At 40.8% G+C, this 18,749-nt stretch overlaps 1 protein-coding gene across 2 annotated transcripts in view; it reads right to left on the bottom strand.

Moving 5' to 3' along the window:
• Positions 1–293: 293 nt before the first annotated feature.
• Positions 294–18,749, bottom strand: part of papss1 (3'-phosphoadenosine 5'-phosphosulfate synthase 1) — a 40,586-nt gene continuing 22,130 nt past the window's right edge. Inside the window, exons 9-12 of one of the 2 annotated variants that reach the window (XM_017720494.1) lie at positions 17,765–17,900; positions 15,331–15,599; positions 8,402–8,631; positions 294–2,131 (exon numbers count right to left, since the gene is read on the bottom strand). In XM_017720494.1, the coding sequence (XP_017575983.1) occupies positions 1,993–2,131; positions 8,402–8,631; positions 15,331–15,599; positions 17,765–17,900 (774 nt within the window). In that variant the 3' untranslated portion in view covers positions 294–1,992. Of the gene's footprint in view, positions 2,132–8,397; positions 8,632–15,330; positions 15,600–17,764; positions 17,901–18,749 lie in introns of both variants that reach the window. The other variant, XM_037538866.1, reaches the window with a different exon arrangement.

The raw sequence follows: 18,749 nt of genomic DNA, 5'->3' as shown, positions 1-18,749 counted from the left end.
GAAATGCTTCACCAGTTTACTTGTACCTGCTGCCTTCTGTCACATTACGTAGTTACTGCTGAACAAAAACGAAACGTGAGCAGTCATTTGACTTTATTCTGTTTCACATTTATATTATTTACGTGGCAAATGCATTTCTGTTGTGATTAAACCAAAAAAACGTGTAAAAAAATATCCATCTCAAGCTTAAATGCGTATAGAAACACGGCTGGGAACCTAGCTAATGATAGCAATAATATTATTATTATCCTTATTTTTTCTACAGGCATTTCCTAGAATGAGACAAAATGTCATAGGCTTTCTTAGAACGGTTTATTAGAGACGTAACAAAGACAATATTGCAAAAATAAGGTGGGAATTGGTAGATTAGAAATCAATGGCTAATGTACAGACAGTGAAGAGACTAACAAAGCAAGAAACAAAACACAAACATTTAAAGACTTAATTGATAAAAAAATAATAGATTCATATCCACCTATCCCAAAGAGTCAGGAAAACCAAAGTCTGAAAAATGACAAATCAGAGGAAAAACTTGACAAGTACAAAAGTATGTGGGTCAAAAAACCTACTTAAGTGCTGAGTAATTTATAGAACTGGAAACTGAAATTCTTAGTACCTCCAGCACCTGTAAATATAAGAACTGAAGTCTATTAGGTGCACCATTCTCCCCTTACTGGATCATTTAGGTTAAAATCTTCAGTGTTAAAGATCCATAAATAAGCAATATGCAAAGAAACACAATGCAATTAAACAGAAAAAGTAACAAAGATGTTAATGACTAAAATGTAACAGAAACAGGAGATTCCTCACTTGAGCAGAAGTAAAAGTATCTTTTAAAATACTGAGGAGAGCACAATTTTGTACTTGAGTACCAGTAACTGTAAATGTAACCAGGTACTTCCAACCACTGTGGAAAAACACCTGTGTTTTTCAAAAAGGCTACGCAAAAGCGAACTAAAAAAAGAATGGACCAGACACATATCAGTAAAGGCATTTCAATCCAACAGCTGACTGACCTCTTAAGGTTTGAAACTCACTTCATAAAAGACGTTTCACTCCAAAGCTTGCGTGACCACTTGAGAGTAATACAGAAAAAGCTAGGTGCTTCCAACATGTACAGTGGACATATATCACCGAAGAACATACAGATAGAGAACAGAGAAACAAACCACGGGCCATTTTGTCTGATGAGGTCATATGACAAATAACCCAAAGGAAGTAACCAAGGAACCAGATGTTCTCAAGCTCAGATATCCACTTGGACCTCGTCTGTCCAGCTACTTCAGGCAAATGCTGTATTCAATAAGGCAACCTGGCCCAATTTTAAAATGAATTTACTGTAGGACGTACCATATCAGTCACTTTAATGATTGGCCAACATGTGTCTTGTAACAGTAACCTCTTCTTCAGTAGCTTCTTTTTAATCACAGTATCTGTGAACACTCGGGAAACTCACATGACATCAGATTTACACTCTAATGATTTCATGCATTTCTTGACTGTATAACAGCTTAGAATTATTCTTTGGAAAGTTTCCTTACAGTAAATCGGAGGTTCTCAAACATTGATTCTTGTGCGCCACTGTCCTGCAAATTTTAGTGTTTTCCTACTCCAACACACCCACTTCAACTAAAGGTTGCTAATTTGAGTTGAAGCAGGCGAGTTAGAGCAGAGAAAACACTGAAATGTACAGAAGAAGCACTAAATGTCACTTTTAAAACTTGATAAAATTTGCCTCTTGGAGTTAATAAGTTAAATACACAAAAACAATCGTGTAAGACTGAAAACAGTAAAAATACACAGTACCTTGAGGAGCCAGAGGTGTGCGCATTGCAAGAGACAAGATACAATTCCATACACAAGAAAAACAGTTAAACAAGTTGTTTATTTTTTGAGGTGGTCCCTTTGCTTGACCACTGATTTTTTTCCCCTTCTTTCTCCTTTTTTTCCACTGAACCAAAACACTTGCAGCCCTCCACCAGGGGAAATGACTTACGCCTTCTCCAGAGACGTGTAGTACTCCTTCAGCACTGTCCAGGCTTTGGGGGCCATAAAGCCCTCCGGTGGGTTCTGGCCCTCTCGAGCCATCCTCCTCATGCGTGTGCCTGAGATGAAGTCATAGTCCCCGTGGCTGCAGGACACAAAAGTAGAGAGACACACTGAGAACATGGTGGAGAACACAGGCGATGTAGCTGGTATGACTAGGCTGGAGGCTAAACTGTGGAATAGTAGTAGTCAATTAAGGCCAGTTCCTGACCCTGATTAACACAAAATACTGCAGGTTTGCCTAATACGCTGGGGCCCCAGTGTACTGTAAATAATGCAGTTGTTATACATACTGCTGTGCTATCATTTTACTCAGGGTGTAACACTTTTAAGACAAAAATAAAAAAGAACAAACAGCATACTGATATTTAAACTGTATCACAGATACGCCCTTCTTATTTCTCGTCTCTCATTCACCGACAGTGGATACCACGGTTAATGATTAAACATCTGGGTGAACCCTGTCAGGGTAAAGTGGGTGGGGAAGGGAGGGTAAAGTGGGTGGGGAAGGGAGGGTAAAGTGGGTGGGAATTATGATAGGCACACACCCACAGTCAAATGATTGAGCTTTTTTCCCCCTGAAGTGGCTAATAAACACTGATTTTTGTGGTTATTTTGGTAGAGGAAGGTGTAGCAAGCAGTCCTAAAAGTTTTGAGCCAAATCTGTGCAGTATACAATTAGAGCTCTGTAAACATTTTAAAACATACAATATTAAACAGCAAATCAAATCTTGACAAACAAACATCAAACATCTTTTCAAATGTGACAGTGGATAACCATCCTACTTAACACATAAACAAATGTACAGTATAAAAAATTTGTCTTAGGTGACAGCAAATAGTTGTGGCTGTTAATTGTGTTGATATTAGGCTGTATATGCCCTTTACACAGTACTGTACAAAGGGCAGAGACCAGGTCATCAAGCCCAAATTAGTCTCCTTTTTCAGATCTTTCTGAGGAGATCAGCAATAGGATCATCTACATAAAGTTGAAAGTAAAATAATTGAAAAGCAAAAATGTATTAAAATGTGAAGAAATTGGGACCCCTAACAACCGTGCAAGACCTGGCAGATACCAAAACTGTCCCCATCAGTTGAACAGCACTGAAAGCTTTCATCTTTGGATGTTTTAGATCAGAAGCAGCTTGATTTTCTCCTTTCTCGCACAGGTGTTACTGTCCATCCTTCCACTGTGAGAGGACGAGTCATGGCTATGAGCCTGAAAGGATGTGTAGCTGTCAAGAAGTTGTTATTGAGAAAAGGAAACAGACAAAAAAGCAGATTTGCAAATCAAACAGAGACTCAACATCACTGAATAGGCTTGGGATTAATGGATCTTGAGAAGCAGAGAATGGAATAAACTTCTGCACCTAAACTTTGGAGGTGTGGAAAAATTCCCTGAAGGTTTCTTTGAAAAAAAGTCTAATAAAAATAACGAAAGAATGAAAGGCGGGAGACACAAAAGTGCTGGACAAAAAGAGTATATTTAGATGTTGAGGCCTCTGGGTAACTTTATGAAGCAGATTTGAATGACTGTGATTGGAACTAGACTCTACAGAAAGGTAGATCTGCAAAGCCAAGGTGGGTGACCACTGGTGTAGAGCATGGGCTCCCGACAACTGACAGAACCTCTGCCAACAAAACTTTCAGTGGCCTAAAGAACCTTTCAACTGAGTTACTGCTTTACTGGCTGTTTTGTCTGAAAGTTCACGCCAAGGTGTCTACTGTGTGTACAGAAGGTATTGGGAGTGTGCACCAGTATGTTTTCACACTGAAAAATGAATTACTTGTACAATTTTGGCTGGAAATAAAAATGAAAGTGCGGTATCTCACTTTTGCAATATATATATATAAAAAAACTTATTGCACATTTTGAATGATAAGTAATAAATGAAATGACACAAAACAAAGGAAATCTCCCAATACTCAGAAACGCAAAGACAAGAGTGCACTAAAACTCATTTCAGCAGAACAAGACAAGCCATAGAGAGACACTCATATCTCGAGACTTCACAACAATAATAAAAAGAAGAGACAGAAATATAAACCTTAGACAATTAAACTGGAACTCTGCTACACCTTCCTCGTTTGTCATCAAAACAAATGTCATCAAAAAAAATAAACCTGGGGTCAAATATCTGACAAACACAGCTCACTGACAATAATCAGCCAGTCTAAATACAACCTCTAACGGCACCTCCACTGCACTGCTGAAGTTAACAAGATATTCGTAAGAGATTAGACATTCTTCAATTTAGACAAAGACGTTAAGAAAATAAATCCACTCCGTGTTGCGCATTTCTTCGCCACTAATGCTGCAATGCACTCTGCTTGAAATAATCACATTTGTAAAATGTGGTTTCTTTTTGCTGCGGCTCCTCAGTGATGTGGTTTGTACACACAAGCGATGCGTTTCGTATGGGTTTGTAGCTGGGCACGCTTAAAAAGCTCAAACATTTCCAGCCACCAAGGCGAGGAAACATCAGGAAAGTCTGTTTCTGTCTTCACGAGAACAGAACGTAAGCCATCATATTCCTGTTTTTTGCTATACAGCAGCAGTTTTCACTGTAGTCCATTTTTAGTGTGTCAGTATACCTATGGAGGTAATCAGTCTTCTATAATCCTTGAGTTACCTGGTTGAAGGAAAAGAATTTGGAGATGGGACAGAATACGGCCAAAAATAAAACGATAGGCCAAGAGTCTGTGTACTAGAATGATTTCACTATGGTTAACAGGTGTTAGACATGAGGCAAAACTAGGGAAATGAACGAGGACTGAAGTACTCATTAACAGTCTGAGGTGCCAATGTTCAAACACTGAAATCAGGGAGTCTGCTTACATGCACTTAATAATACGATCATAATCAGATTTCCGCAGTTGTCTGATTATTCAAATGGTCATGTAAACAGCACATTGATTTTTTTAGATCGAAGTTTGGACAATAAGAAATCTGATAAAGAGAGCTGGATTTTACCTCAGTAATGAGATTTCTCAGGGCATGCAGACTCTTACTCAGATTTCTTTCGGATTTCTTATTGTGTGCATGTACGAAAACATGCGGGGGGTACCGGAAATAAACAAGCAGCTTTGCTCTGAGACACTGCAGCAAAACACTTTTGGAGCGACGCTGAAACCACAAAATGAGCAATTTAAATATTATTCATCTTCTAGAAGACGTATGTATATTTTCTTGAGTAAAGTGGCGTGAAGTCGTTTAAAAAAAAAAAAAAAAAAAAAAAAAAATGTTACATTACATTTACATCATGCCTTCTTCCGTGAGTTCATTGGCTGGTTGTAAAGCAGATAGTTACTGCTTGACCCATGTAGACCCGCAGTGGCCAAGTGCATGTAAACGTGTTGACTGAATTACTGACACAATCGGAATGGCTGCCGTTCTCGGATTATTAAGTGTGTGTAAACGCACTCACAATTTGGGTCAGCTTCCTTTATATTACTCATCCAACACTAAAACCTACTGATTTCTCGTGGCTGTTTTTGCATAATAAAACATACTTTCTCTGTATGATGCTAGATTTTTGTGCAACATCATTGTCATCACCAAGAAAAGGCAAGCCTACACGAATTTCAGCCAAAATCCTAGATAGCCAATCATGAAGTCTTACAAATCAATTATCAAATTAGTCGGACTGCATATCTGCATATCGGACTATGCAAAACAACAAATCAGAGCACAGTATGACAAAATTCACCAATGTTAAACAAATTATTTTAATTCCCAAATAGCAGATTATGTATTCCGTTCAAAATAACAAACATGTCTATATAATTCTAATATAATTTTTAAACTTGACACATTAATACAGAATTCAAATGATGTGTGTTTATATTGAGTGCTTTACAGTGGCTTAAAACTTCTCTCAGCCACTCAGATTTCAGAACCCGAACTATCCGTTTTGTAAATGTATGAAGACGGAAAGGATAAAGTTGCTTCATGAGGAGCTGAAACACCATCAGTGGACATCCCTGAATGAGACTGAAACACCCTATGCAGCCAAATGAGAAACAGCTTGGACTGATTTGAGCTATTATACTTTGTAGGGAGAGTTTAAGGGAGATCACAGGCAATTAGGCTTAGCATCCACACTCGCTTCGACTCTGGCCCAGCCCATGACTGCTCCAGGAGCAGACAGAATGCCATAAATTTGCGAAGGCGCCAAGCGGGGCCCTTTGAAATTCAGATGGGGAGCTAGAACCTAGCTCCCTAATCACTCGCTCACTCCAGGATGGAAGAGGCAGGAAAGAAGAAAAGGGAGACAGAGGAAAGGAGACTGCCAAGGAGTGTTCAGGGCCTGACAGATTCTAACAACACTAAATACATCTCCCTCACACTTTATTTTCAGCTCTGTGGTAGAATATGTAGTAGCACTGGATTTGGATCAGAGCAATCATGCATTATTTCACATGAGAACAGTCCATCATGTGTAATGCAGCTTTTTGTATGAAGATCATTTACTTCAATTGCAGTGTGGGAGATATTTCTGAGAAGATTAGAGTTCAAAAATGACTAAGATACAAAGTAATTGGCACTCCTAACAACCATGCAAGACCTGGTAGACCTGAAAGGATGTGTAGCTGTGAAGAAGTCGTTACTGAGAAAAGAAAATAGACAAAACGGAACATTGGAAAATCAAACAAATAAACTGCAGGTGTTCTCAGAACAACTGACCACCTCAAAGTTCAGACCTCAATATTCTGTTTTACTTGGATTAAAAAAAGCAGAAAACACAACCAACTCCTAGGACGAAACTTTTGAAATGTTTCTGCAGTGTCTTGAAACAAATGGAAACTGTAATAAGGAGTGGACAAACCAAAAACTGAATATCTCAACATTATATTCAGTTTTTGAGACATCTGAGTAATTTGCTCTTTAATATATGTGCGTTTTTATTTTTCTTTGATGCTGAAAAATGAATGTTTTGATTGGAACTGTGGTCTCACTTTTACACAGTACTGTACAGATCCCACTCATCGTTACTTAGGCCACAAGCAGGTCACGAAAAAAGGGGTGGAAAAAGAAAGACTTGGAACTTCAGGTATTGACTGTATTTGTGACACACATCAAACATTCTGCTCTTGTACAGACCTCACAAAGATTGTTTTCCAGTTACGTCTGTCCAAACACACCAAACAATCACATACTTGCAGAGTGCAGTCAATTTTCCTTCCAAGAACTTCAAATAAAAATGTATTTTGAGGAAGTGAAATGTTTGAAACATGTATTTATTCTAGCCCTGGATGGACAACAACCTCTGGTGGTTTGCTGGAAGATCTACATCTGAGAAGGATGACCCAGCATACCAGAGCAGTGTATGACAAGCATCAAAGACTCCATACGGGACACAGAGAAGACAAAAAGCTTCAGTTGACTGAGGGAAGCGAGTGTTATGCTTCCAACAAAGATTCAGATGGGACAGTTTCGACCAGTGCTTAATTTCTTACAGTTGAGATCATGAAATCAAGTTAATTAAGGGTAAAAACAGCTTTCAGCAAACTTGGTTCTTCTGCCTTTTCTAAAAACTGCTGGCAAAGAATGCTCGCTCGCTCGGTTCATGCAGGCCTACAGGAAGACGATCTTTGTCATTCTGATGAGCTTTCACATCAGAATGTTTTCTGGAACATGGGGTCAGAAGGCAGTTAATTTGATAGTGGGGAGCGCTATTAATTACAGGAACACAGCAAGATTTCTGTTAGTCATCGCCTGCAATACTCGGACGCAGCCGCGTAATTAGCAGCAGCTCTCCGTGATTTCTGGACGACTTCAAAGAACTGAGAAAAGCCACAGAACTTTGTAAAATCCTCAAAAAACCAAAACAGTTCCTGTTATTCTTGGCCTTACGTATCTCTGTAGATAACAGAGGAAGAAGGACACACATGGAAGTTACATTCGAGAAGCCAAATGACTGATTTTCTAATGCATTGGAGAAAACACATAAAAAAAAATTACAGACTAGGCAAATTCCCATCATCAGCCGACTGTGTCGATCTCCCCTCTTCTGTTGATTGAAGACTACAGTTTTACAAACCTCTTACGATATCACTTACTAAGTAAATGAACAAAGTGGGCAATCACATCCACATGCTTTAACAAAAAGACCCTGGTTTGAGACGTCACACATTTTATTTATTCATTAATTTATTTTTCTGTGGCTGGTTTACCCTTCACTATGTTCATTACATTCAGATCAACCGTTCATTACGTTCAGCTCAAAAAGTGAAAACATCTAATAGATAACAAATACCAGAGCCCAGGTGCTATACCCATTTTCTAGCTTAGGCTGGTGGGACATCCGCAGAATGTATGTCAAAAGAAAAGAAATGATGAAGCCAAACTTACTTTTTTGGGTCATAGAAGTCCATGGCCTTCTTGACTTTGTTGTACGCTGCCACTTTGAAAGGCACAATCTCCAGTGAAATAAGTCCAGGGGCCATGGTGAGGACCTTGGCGCCGTGAGTAGGCTCGTACAGATCTTTACCTGTATCTGGGTGGGGCATGCCAGCTGGGTCTCGGCCCACGATGTAGAAATTTGCACCGGCGACCATCCGAGCTCTGCAGTGCCACTGCACCTGGGGAGACCAGAACCAGGAGAACTTTATCAGCAGGTAAGAACATCAGCCTTGCTTCAACACCTGAAGGTAGGAGTTATCTGTGTATAAAATAACTAAACAAATACACCATTTTAAAACACCTGTGTGTAAACTAGGGAAACCTAATTCGCAGAATCATTGAAAACCTCACCCACCCCTTTTCACACATCCCCTTTAACACATGAAACTGACAGTAATTAAGCCGCAAGGAGTAAAGTGTGAGTGCAAGCAGGAGCTGAATTGAAGTAGCAGCTTCTGTCACAATCAAACTTTTAGTTCATGAGTGGAAAACATCATGGGAGTGCATTTTTCATGATTCCAGACATGGTAGGAGCAGGAGTCTGCCTTGAGAAATACATTCTCAGAAAGACTAGTTTATGTTAATGGGTCCTCGAGTTGTTTATCCACTTGAGGTGCCTGTATTTGAATACCAAAAACATTTTTTGCATATCTGTTCCATTTCAACACAGGAAGATCGAGAAAATACATAGATTAACAATTTAATTAAAAGGGAACCTTTATGTTTTAATAAGACAGTAAAATGCCTAAAGACATGCTCGTATTTGTGAGTAAGGATGTATATTTTGCCAGTCCAAAACACGGAGTGCCAGTGCACTAAAAGAATCTGTCTGAGAGGGCACATGTAGTTCAGATTCCTTTATTGATCCCAGGGGGAAATTGCAGAAGTGCATCTTCACTGCTAACTACTCAGGCAGTTTAAGTCTCTGAGAGAAAAAAAAACTTGTTGGCACATCATTCAGGAAAGTTTGTGGGTGAGAAGGTGGCGATACCTCGTCAAGTTGCACCAGATAATTTAGCCATAATTGTAGCTCCTATCATCTGAAGAAGCATCCTCTGCAACCAATCCAACAAAAAAAAAAAATAGAGATTTCCCGCTACTTCTGTTACTTTTCTTACTTCTGCTTGTGTGTGTGTGTGTGTGTGTATACTTGCTAGTAAAAGGTTGAAACCCCTTTTGCCTTCAGAACTGCCTTAATTCTTCGTGGCATACTTTAAACAAGGTGTTGGAAACATTCCTCAGAGATTTTGGTTGGTTATTTGAGTTACTGTTGCATTTTCGCCCACACAACTGCCGCTCACTGGATATTTTCTCTTTTTCGGACCATTCTCTGTAAACCCTAGAGATGGTTGCGTGTAAAGTCACTTAAATCACCTTTCCTCCCCATTCTGATGCTCGGTCTGCACTTCAGCAAGTTGTCTTGACTACATGTACAGGCCTAAATGCATTGAGTTGTGGCCATGTGACTGGCTGATCACCTATTTGTGTTAACAAGCAATTGAACAGGTGTACCTAATAAAGTGGCCGGTGAGTGTGTGTATAATGTGTATAGGGTGTGAGTGTGTGTGTATAATATATATATATATATATATATATATATATATATATATATATATATATATATACATACATATACATACACACACACACACACACACACACACACACACACACAAAAACACAGTTGGGTGGAGGGGGGGGATTATGGTGTGGGGTTGTTTTTCAGTTGTTGGGCCCTTTAGTTTCAGTAAAAGGAACTCAATGCTTCAGCAGACCAAAAGATTTTGGACATTTTCATGCTCCCAACTTTGTGAGAACAGTTTGAGGACGGGCCCCTTCCTGTTCCGACATGACTGCGCTCCAGTGCACAAAGCAAGGTCCATAAAGACATGGATGACCGAGTATGGTGTGGCAGAACTTGACTGGCCTGCACAGAGTCCTGACCTCAACCTGATAGAAAACTTTGGGATGAATTAGAGCAGAGACTGTGAGCCAGGCCTTCTGGTCCAACATCAGTGTCTGACCTCAACAATGCGCTTCTGGAAGAATGGTCATAAATTCCCATAAACACACTCCTAAACCTTGTGGAAAGCCTTCCCAGAAGAGTTGAAGCTGTTATAGCTGCAAAGGGTGAGCCGACATCATATTAAACCCTACTGATTAAGAATGGGATGTCACTCGATTTTATATGCGTGTGAAGGCAGATGACCGAATACTTTTGGCAATATAGTGTATACACACACGTATGTTTTGAAATGTGTTCTTCTGCTTGCTGTACATTTGTTGTGCTCTTTAGCTTCATAATACCTGTGCGATCACCAGAGTAAGCCTCCAGCTCCATCCGCATGTTAATTTATGTTTTTTTGGTCCCCATGGTTAATCAGATATCGGACATCATAATGCTCTCCAGCTTGCGCTGACTTTATTGTAACTGCTGTATTCTGTAAAAGTTAAAATCAGTCCTGTACCACTTTTCTCCTGTTGGTGAGGTTGAAAAGTTACATTGTGAGGAAGTGGGCTCACTATACCAATGTCTTACTTTAATTGTACAAAATAAAGGGGCAAATTAACTACTTTCTTGTTTTCTTTATCACCAGCAGTTCATCAGTTTTTACAGTGACAGGAGCCTATAACCACAGCCACCTGGTCAACAGACTCCAAGCACAGGCCTGCTGATATTTTTGGAAGCAGCGTTCCCTTTCTCAGTAACATGCTGAATTAGTTATAATAAGAGAAAGAAGTAGTGAGCAGAATAAGTGAACAAGTAGTTTTGAAAAGGGAAGGGAAGGAAACCGCCAAAACACATTCATTCTAAAAGGAGTGGAAACATGTACGGCTATGTCGCACAGGCATTTGGACAGAGACACACGATCCGGACTGGCCTATATCAGAGGAGATGTGCGTTTGTAAAAGCGCACAGGTCCTTTATGTCCTCCTCGTAGCTCATTGAATCTAATAGCCACTTCCTGCGGGCTTGCTTCAGAGCTCCAGAACCCTGTCTGCTCTTAATAAACCACTAATGTCCCCAGCCAAATGATTAAAGGACAGCGGACTTCAAAACAGATAGAGTATATTCCATCAGCGACAATTTCTGTCAGAGGAACGCTCCTAGGTTTCTTTCTTTCTCTCAAAAGACTGTATGCAGGGGCCACTGAAAGATCTGCTCTGAGAAAGCTGGTTGTGTTTAGAGGCAGCGCAAAGAGGCATAAATCAACTGGGATCGGTCAGTAAAGAGGCGTGTGTGTACGAGATGAGCCTGTCTCAGCTGTCTGCAGCTTCACTCATGTGACCCATTTCAGAGCCTCTGCACTTCAGGACAATTTCAGGCACTGAGAGAGTGACACTGAACAGCAGCCTTGCATACAAGCTATGAGGAAAAATGAGAAAAAAAACGGTGTGCTTCAGAGGCCTGTAGAAAATTCCACTTCAAAATGCAGCCCTTAAAAAGTCTGTTTATAACATTTTGTAGAATTGTGTGCACCAAAGTGTGTTTTAACATTTCCATTTACCAACCTCTCAACCCTGCGATGACATTTTAGGGCCACTGTTAATAAAAATAAAAATAAAAACAGACTTTGAGAATAAAGTCGTACTATTTTGGGAAAAAAAGTTGTAGAATTACGACATTAAAGTGACATTAATACCAGGAAAGGTCGCAATATTGTGGCCAAAGCCTTTGCAAAGGAAAGAGAAGGGCCTTGTGTTAAAAAGAAGGGCGTATAGGAGTTGGTGGAGTTATACTTTCAGATCTATTTCAGCCATAAAGAAACACTGTCTCCCTGTCTCTCTGGCACATCAGCACCAGCCTGTTATTAGCAGAAGATACTGGTGAAATGGCTGTGCAGGAAACTGTTTATTTAGACGAAGGATCCAAACGGACTCGGAGGAAACTGTCTGTCTGTTTTGCTGAAGGAGAATCGTAGGCAGTGACCCGGTGGCTACATCTCCATGCTATTCAATGAGCGCATGGCGTTTCACAGACAATGAGAATGATAATCAAAATGATTGATTCACAAGGAGACAGTAATGGAACTTCGGTGCACCAGTACAGCAACCGAGACCATAACAACACTTTATTCACACAGACAGACAGACAGACAGACAGACAGACAGACAGACAGACAGACAGACAGACTTTCTAAGCCGCTTCTCGCTCAGGGTCATGGGGGGTGCTGGAGCCTATCCCAGCGGTCACTGAGCGAAAGGCAGGATACACACTGGACAGGTCGCCAGTCCATCGCAGGGCAGACAGACAGACATACACATTCACACACACACACACACGGGCAATTTAGCATGTCCAATCAGCCTGACTGCATGCCTTTGGACCGTGGGGGGAAACCGGAGAACCTGGAGGAAACCGACGCAGACATGGGGATAACATGCAACTCCACACAGAAAGGACCCTGGTCACCCGCCCGGGGAATTGAACCCAGGCACTCCTTGCTGTGAGGCAACAGAGTTACCCACCATGCCACTGTACCACCCTGCTTTATTAACAGTTGCCCTAAAATGCCGTCGTACAGCCAGACAGTTTTGTCATTGACTCTTTAAGACTGACATATGTTACACTGTCCCGTATCTGGATGTTGCCAGTTTATACATTTAAAAGACAATCGTAACTGTGTGTGTAATAGGAAAGTGTTAAGATCTCGCAGTCCTGATCCTCAGGTCCTTCATGTGTATGAACACAATGTTGGCAGCTTGGCTACTTTCACAGTCTAACATCACGTGCACTCCACCTACTTACAATATCATTCCCGTCTCGTCCATCAAAACTATTTATTTTTACATATGTATTCAAATGTAGGCTTATGAATGTAAAACTGGAAAAGAAATTTGCTGCCTGAGGACAGCAGACAGATCTCACACCTGTAAGATTGTGAAACTGGAAAAAGTCCAAAAGGAGTTTTGCCAGTTTATTGGATGAAACTGCTGGACAAAAATGTTTTTATAATGAAGGAAATATGAAAAATAGAAATCAAGACAGAAAAATCATGCTAAATATGAAAAATTTAAGAAAAATGAAATAAAATGGAAAAAACAGGCTTGAGAGCCTTTAGGGCACCCATCACCCCAGTAAACCTGAGTGCGGACTCGGGTTCGCGCTTTCTCCCATCTCACAAGACAATGAGTTCCCGCTTATCTCTCCAAGTCTCAACTCTCTGTGCCCCTGCCCGAACTAACTCTTAAGGTTTTACCAAAGGAATTTATAACAACCCTGCGTATCTGAAGTGACCTTCTTCACCCAATCAGCATTAGCCAGAGAGACGAGCACTCATCATCAGGGCTTCACTCATAGTCAGAGATGAACGACCCAACTGCACACTCAGGAAACATACATTGTAATACACCCAAGAAGATTGTAATACCTGATTTTTATACTACCTAAAGCTAAAGATGAAGTGTAATCAATGGAGGTGAAGTGTGTGTGTGTGTGTGTGTGTGTGTGTGTGTGTGTGTGTGTATGATGCACAGACTTATTGGATCTGTGTGTGTGTTGGATGTGCAGACTTAATGGAGCCTACAATGGTACGTGACTTCTCCCCATTCCCTTGATAGAAACAGCCTTGAACATTGCAGATAAGCTCTAGGCACAAAAGAACATCCACACACTGTAACTTCTGCAATGATTATATCTCTGATTCTATTTAAATACCATTTAATAACCTATAGTTGGAAAGGCAAGTCCCCCCCCAAAAATATATAGTTTGGTGGTCAAGATCCCCAGATTGCTCACACACCACTCGTAGATGTAATTTTAATCCACTTTTCCCCCCAACTGTTCTTCTATTGTGGGTGCTGATACATACAGACATTATTATCTATGTTTATATATGAGACTTGAAATGCCTGAAACATTTTCTCTGCAACTGTAAGTTGTTTTATGAAGCATTAAACAAACCACAATCTATACAGACCCCGCTGGTCTGGCCAAAGCCAGCCTGAATCAGTGTTTTTTCACTTAAATTGTCACTGCCGTGAAGAACATGAAGCTTTGCTTAACTCCACAAACAATTCTCTGTAAATGTAGAATTTGTGAGTAAAACCAATTTCAGCCACTATGTAAACACAGCTAGCAAGTGAGGTGGCTATTCAGCCAATCTGGCCACATTAGGCTTGTATTTTAATATTTATTTTAATCATCATTAAACAATGACTAAGAAAATACAATTAAATCATTAACTGCAATAATTAATGACATTTGTCAGATAAAATTTCACCTCTGTTCTGAATGTATATATGTATTGTGCCACTGAAATCCTCAGGGACATAGGATAAAGTATACTAAATCGATCCTATTAGACTGTGCAGATTATTTGGAAGACCACGATTATACATTTGCTTTCCAACAGCCAGGAACAGAACAACGGTTAATCGTTTTCCTCACATCTTCCACTCCGTTATAAAGTGCATGCAAGAACGACACTCACTTTAGTGTGGAAGTTTGGGTTAAAATGCCTTAGGTTGAATGGTCAGTCACATTTTCATGGATATTAAAATCACAACATTTTTGAAAGTTCAATAATATTTGCATAGGACACGAAACGCTTAAAACCATGACTCGGCCCCTTTAAATATCTCACACAAAATGCCAAACTTCTAGTAATAAGCTAGTAAGTAACCTTTGAACTGGTCCAGACATGCTTTTCATAATGGCTAACCACATTAGCATTTCTGGGTGGACCCTTCCTTTAACTACACCAATCCCCAATTAGAAGCATAGTACTTGGACTTAAACATGGTGGGCCTTTTCCATTAAAACAGTTAGCACATATTAAATGTGTCTACACTTGTAATCAGCATCAAAATCAATGACTAGAGAGTGACCGCAGCCTCATGCAAGCATTAACTTCATTAGGCCCAGTTATGCTTACCTCAGTGGGGCCGGCATACATCATGGGTGAGGGGAAGATGGCTACAATGGTGGAGTTGGGGTCCAGCACACCCTCCTCCAGCACAGCAGCATGCTGCCTCATGCGCCAGGGCAGGGGCACATCGTCGTCTTTGGTCCAGCCACCTAGTGGGTGCAGCAGCAGAACAGGCCGCCGATAACCGCGCTCGATCAGACGCCTTTGAGTGTCCTGCATGAGCAGAGCGTGACCATTGTGGACAGGATTTCGCAACTGGAACGCAAACACTGCGTCTGAGACGGAGAAAAACAGAGAGAGATTTAGAAGGTGGGAGATGGGAATAGAAAGACAGGAATAAAGAAAGAGATGGAAAAGAGAGAGAAAGAAGGAGAGAAATAAAGATAGAGACAGACATGAAGGGGGAGAGAAAGAGAAAGAGAGACAAAGAGGAGATGGAGTGGAGAAAGAGAGATAGAGAGAGAGAAAGAGAGAAAATGGAAAGTTAGTTATTATGGATCAGTGAATGATCACCTGCTTTATGATGAATTCATCTTCCTCACTTTTGGGATTTTTCAGTAATAAAGTGAATAAAGCAGCAATTACACTCAAATCAAAGCATTCTTAATCAGATTAAGATTTACGGTATATGTAATACGTAAACCAACAAATCAGTTCAAATAAACAATGCAGACATGGACAAAACATGTGCACACTGTAATCACACACATACTCAACATAGAGGTGATTATACAGTTAGGCCCAGAAATATTTGGACAGTAACACAATCTTCATGATTTGGGCTCTGCATCCCACCACATTGGATTTGAAATGAAACAACTGAGATGCAATTGAAGTGTAGACTTTCAGGTTTAATTCAAGGGGTTGCACAAAAATATCCTATGAAATGTTCAGTAATTGCAACCATTTTTCTACAAAGCCTCCTGATTTCAGGGGCTCAAAAGTAATTGGACAAATTAACTTTACCATAAATAAAATGTTCATTTTTAATACTTTGTTAAGAATTCTTCACAGGCAATGACAGGCTGAAGTCTGGAATTCATGGACATCACCAAACGCTGGGTTTCCTCCTTTGTGATGCTTTGCCAGGCCTTTACTGCAGCTGTCTTCAGTTGTTGCTTGTTTGTGGGTCTTTCTGCCTTAAGTTTTGTCTTAAGCAAATGAAATACATGGTCGAACGGGTTGAGATCTGGTCATTGACTCAGCCATTGCAGAATATTCCACTTCTTTGCCTTAAAAACTCCTGGGTTGCTTTCGCTGCACTGTGAAGCGACGTCCAATCAACCGTGCTGCATTTGGTTGAATCTGAGCATGAAGTATATCCCTGTACATGTCAGAACTCATCCGGCTGCTTTTGTCTTCTGTCACATCATCAGTAAACACTAGTGACCCAGTGCCACTGGAAGCCATGCATGCCCATGCCATCACACTGCCTCCACCATGTTTTACAGACAAATTGGTGTGCTTTGGATCATGAGCCGTTCCAAGCCTTCTCCATACTATCTTCTTCCCATCATTCTAGTACAGGTTGATCTTAGTTTCATCTGTCCAAAGAATGCTGTTCCAGAAGTTCTAGGCTTCTTTAGACATTTTTTGGCAAAGTCTAATCTGGCCTTTCTATTTTTTAGGCTGATTAATGGTTTGCACCTTGTGGTGAACCCTCTGTATTTGCTCTCATGAAGTCTCCTCTTTATAGTAGACTTAGATACTGATGCACCTACTTCTTGGAGAGTTTTCTTAGCTTGGGTGGATGTTCTGAAGGGTTTTTCTTCACCATAGAAAGGATTCTGCTATTGTCCGCCACTGTTGTCTTCTGTGGACGTCCAGGCCTTTTTGAGTTCCCGAGCTCACCAGTGGGCTCCTTTCTCCCCAGAATGTACCAAACTGTTGATTTGGCCACTCCTAACATTTCTGCTATCTCTCTGATGGATTTCTTCTTTTTTCCAGCCTAATGATGGTCTGCTTCACTTCCATTGAGAGCTCCTTTGACCACATGTTGTAGGTTCACAGCAACAGCTTCCAAATGCAAATGCCACACCTGGAATCAACTCCAGACCTTTTACTTATCTAATCGATGATGTATTAATGAGGGACTAGCCCATGCAGCCCATGAAATAGCTTTTGAGATAATTGTCCAATTACCTTTGGACCCTTGAAAAAGAGGCAGCTACATATTAAAGAGCCATAATTCCTAAACCCTTCCTCCAACTGGGATGTGAATAACCTCAAATTTAAGCAGAGAGTCTGCAGTTTAAGCTCATGTTGATTATACAACTGTATCTTGAATATGTTTTGGTAAACAGCTAAAATACCAAAACTTGTGTCACTGTCCAAATATTTCTAGGCTTAACAGTATAGTATCAAAAAAGTGTCAAAGACTGATGTAACAACAGCTGAACCATTTTGTTGCTAAACAGAACCATTTTTCCATGCGTGTTACCTGCGTTCATCTCTTTGAATTTCTGTTTGAGCTCTGTGGGGGTGAGGCGGTAGGCATCCAGGCCATCGTTCCAGTAGATTCGGTCCAGCACTTGCAGGTCTCCTCCCACCAGCCAGTCGCCACTTTCCATCACCATCTGAAACAGCACACACAGCTGTGAGGAGCCTCCTACAGCCACTCACAGAGTAAAGGCCTGAGGAAGGTGTTACAATCACTTCCATGGCCACAAGCGTATAAAACCAAGCACCTTGGAATGCAGATTGCTTCTACAAGCATTTGTAAAAGAATGGGTCGCTCTCAGGAGCTCAGTGAATTCCAGCATGGTACCGTTATAGGATGCCACCTGTGCAACAAGTCCAGTCGAGAAATTTCCTCGCTACTAAATATTCCACAGTCAACTGTCAGTGGTATTATAACAAAGTGGAAGCGACTGGGAATGACAGCAGAAAAGCCATGAAGTGGTAGGTCACATAAAATGACAGAGTGGGGTCAGTGGATGAGACACATAGTGCGGAGAGGCCGACTGTGGCAGTTGTCAGGAGAACAATACTTGTCTGACTGCATTGTGCTAAGTGTAAAGTTTGGTGGAGGGGGGATTATGGTGTGGGGTTGGTTTTCAGGAGTTGGGCTTGGCCACTTAGCTCCAGTGAAAGGAACTCTTAATGCTTAAGCAGACCAAGAGATTTTGGACAATTTCATGCTCCCAACTTTGTGGGAACAGTTTGGGGAGGTTAGTGTAGTGGTTAACACCTCTGCCTTCTACACTGTAGACTGGGGTTCAATCCCCACCTGGGCAAAACACCCTACACTATACCAATAAGAGTCCTTGGGCAAGACTCCTAACACTGCCTTGACCTACCTGTGTAAAATAATCCAATTGTAAGTCGCTCTGGATAAGAGCGTCAGCCAAATGCCATAAATGTAAATTTAATGTAAATGGGACAGCCCCTTCCTATTCCAACATGACAGCGCACAAAGCAAGGTC

This window comes from Pygocentrus nattereri, chromosome 5, assembly GCF_015220715.1.
Source record: "Pygocentrus nattereri isolate fPygNat1 chromosome 5, fPygNat1.pri, whole genome shotgun sequence".
In the NCBI taxonomy this organism is placed as follows: Eukaryota; Metazoa; Chordata; class Actinopteri; order Characiformes; family Serrasalmidae; genus Pygocentrus; species Pygocentrus nattereri.
This window is presented reverse-complemented; position numbering and strand designations above follow the sequence as displayed.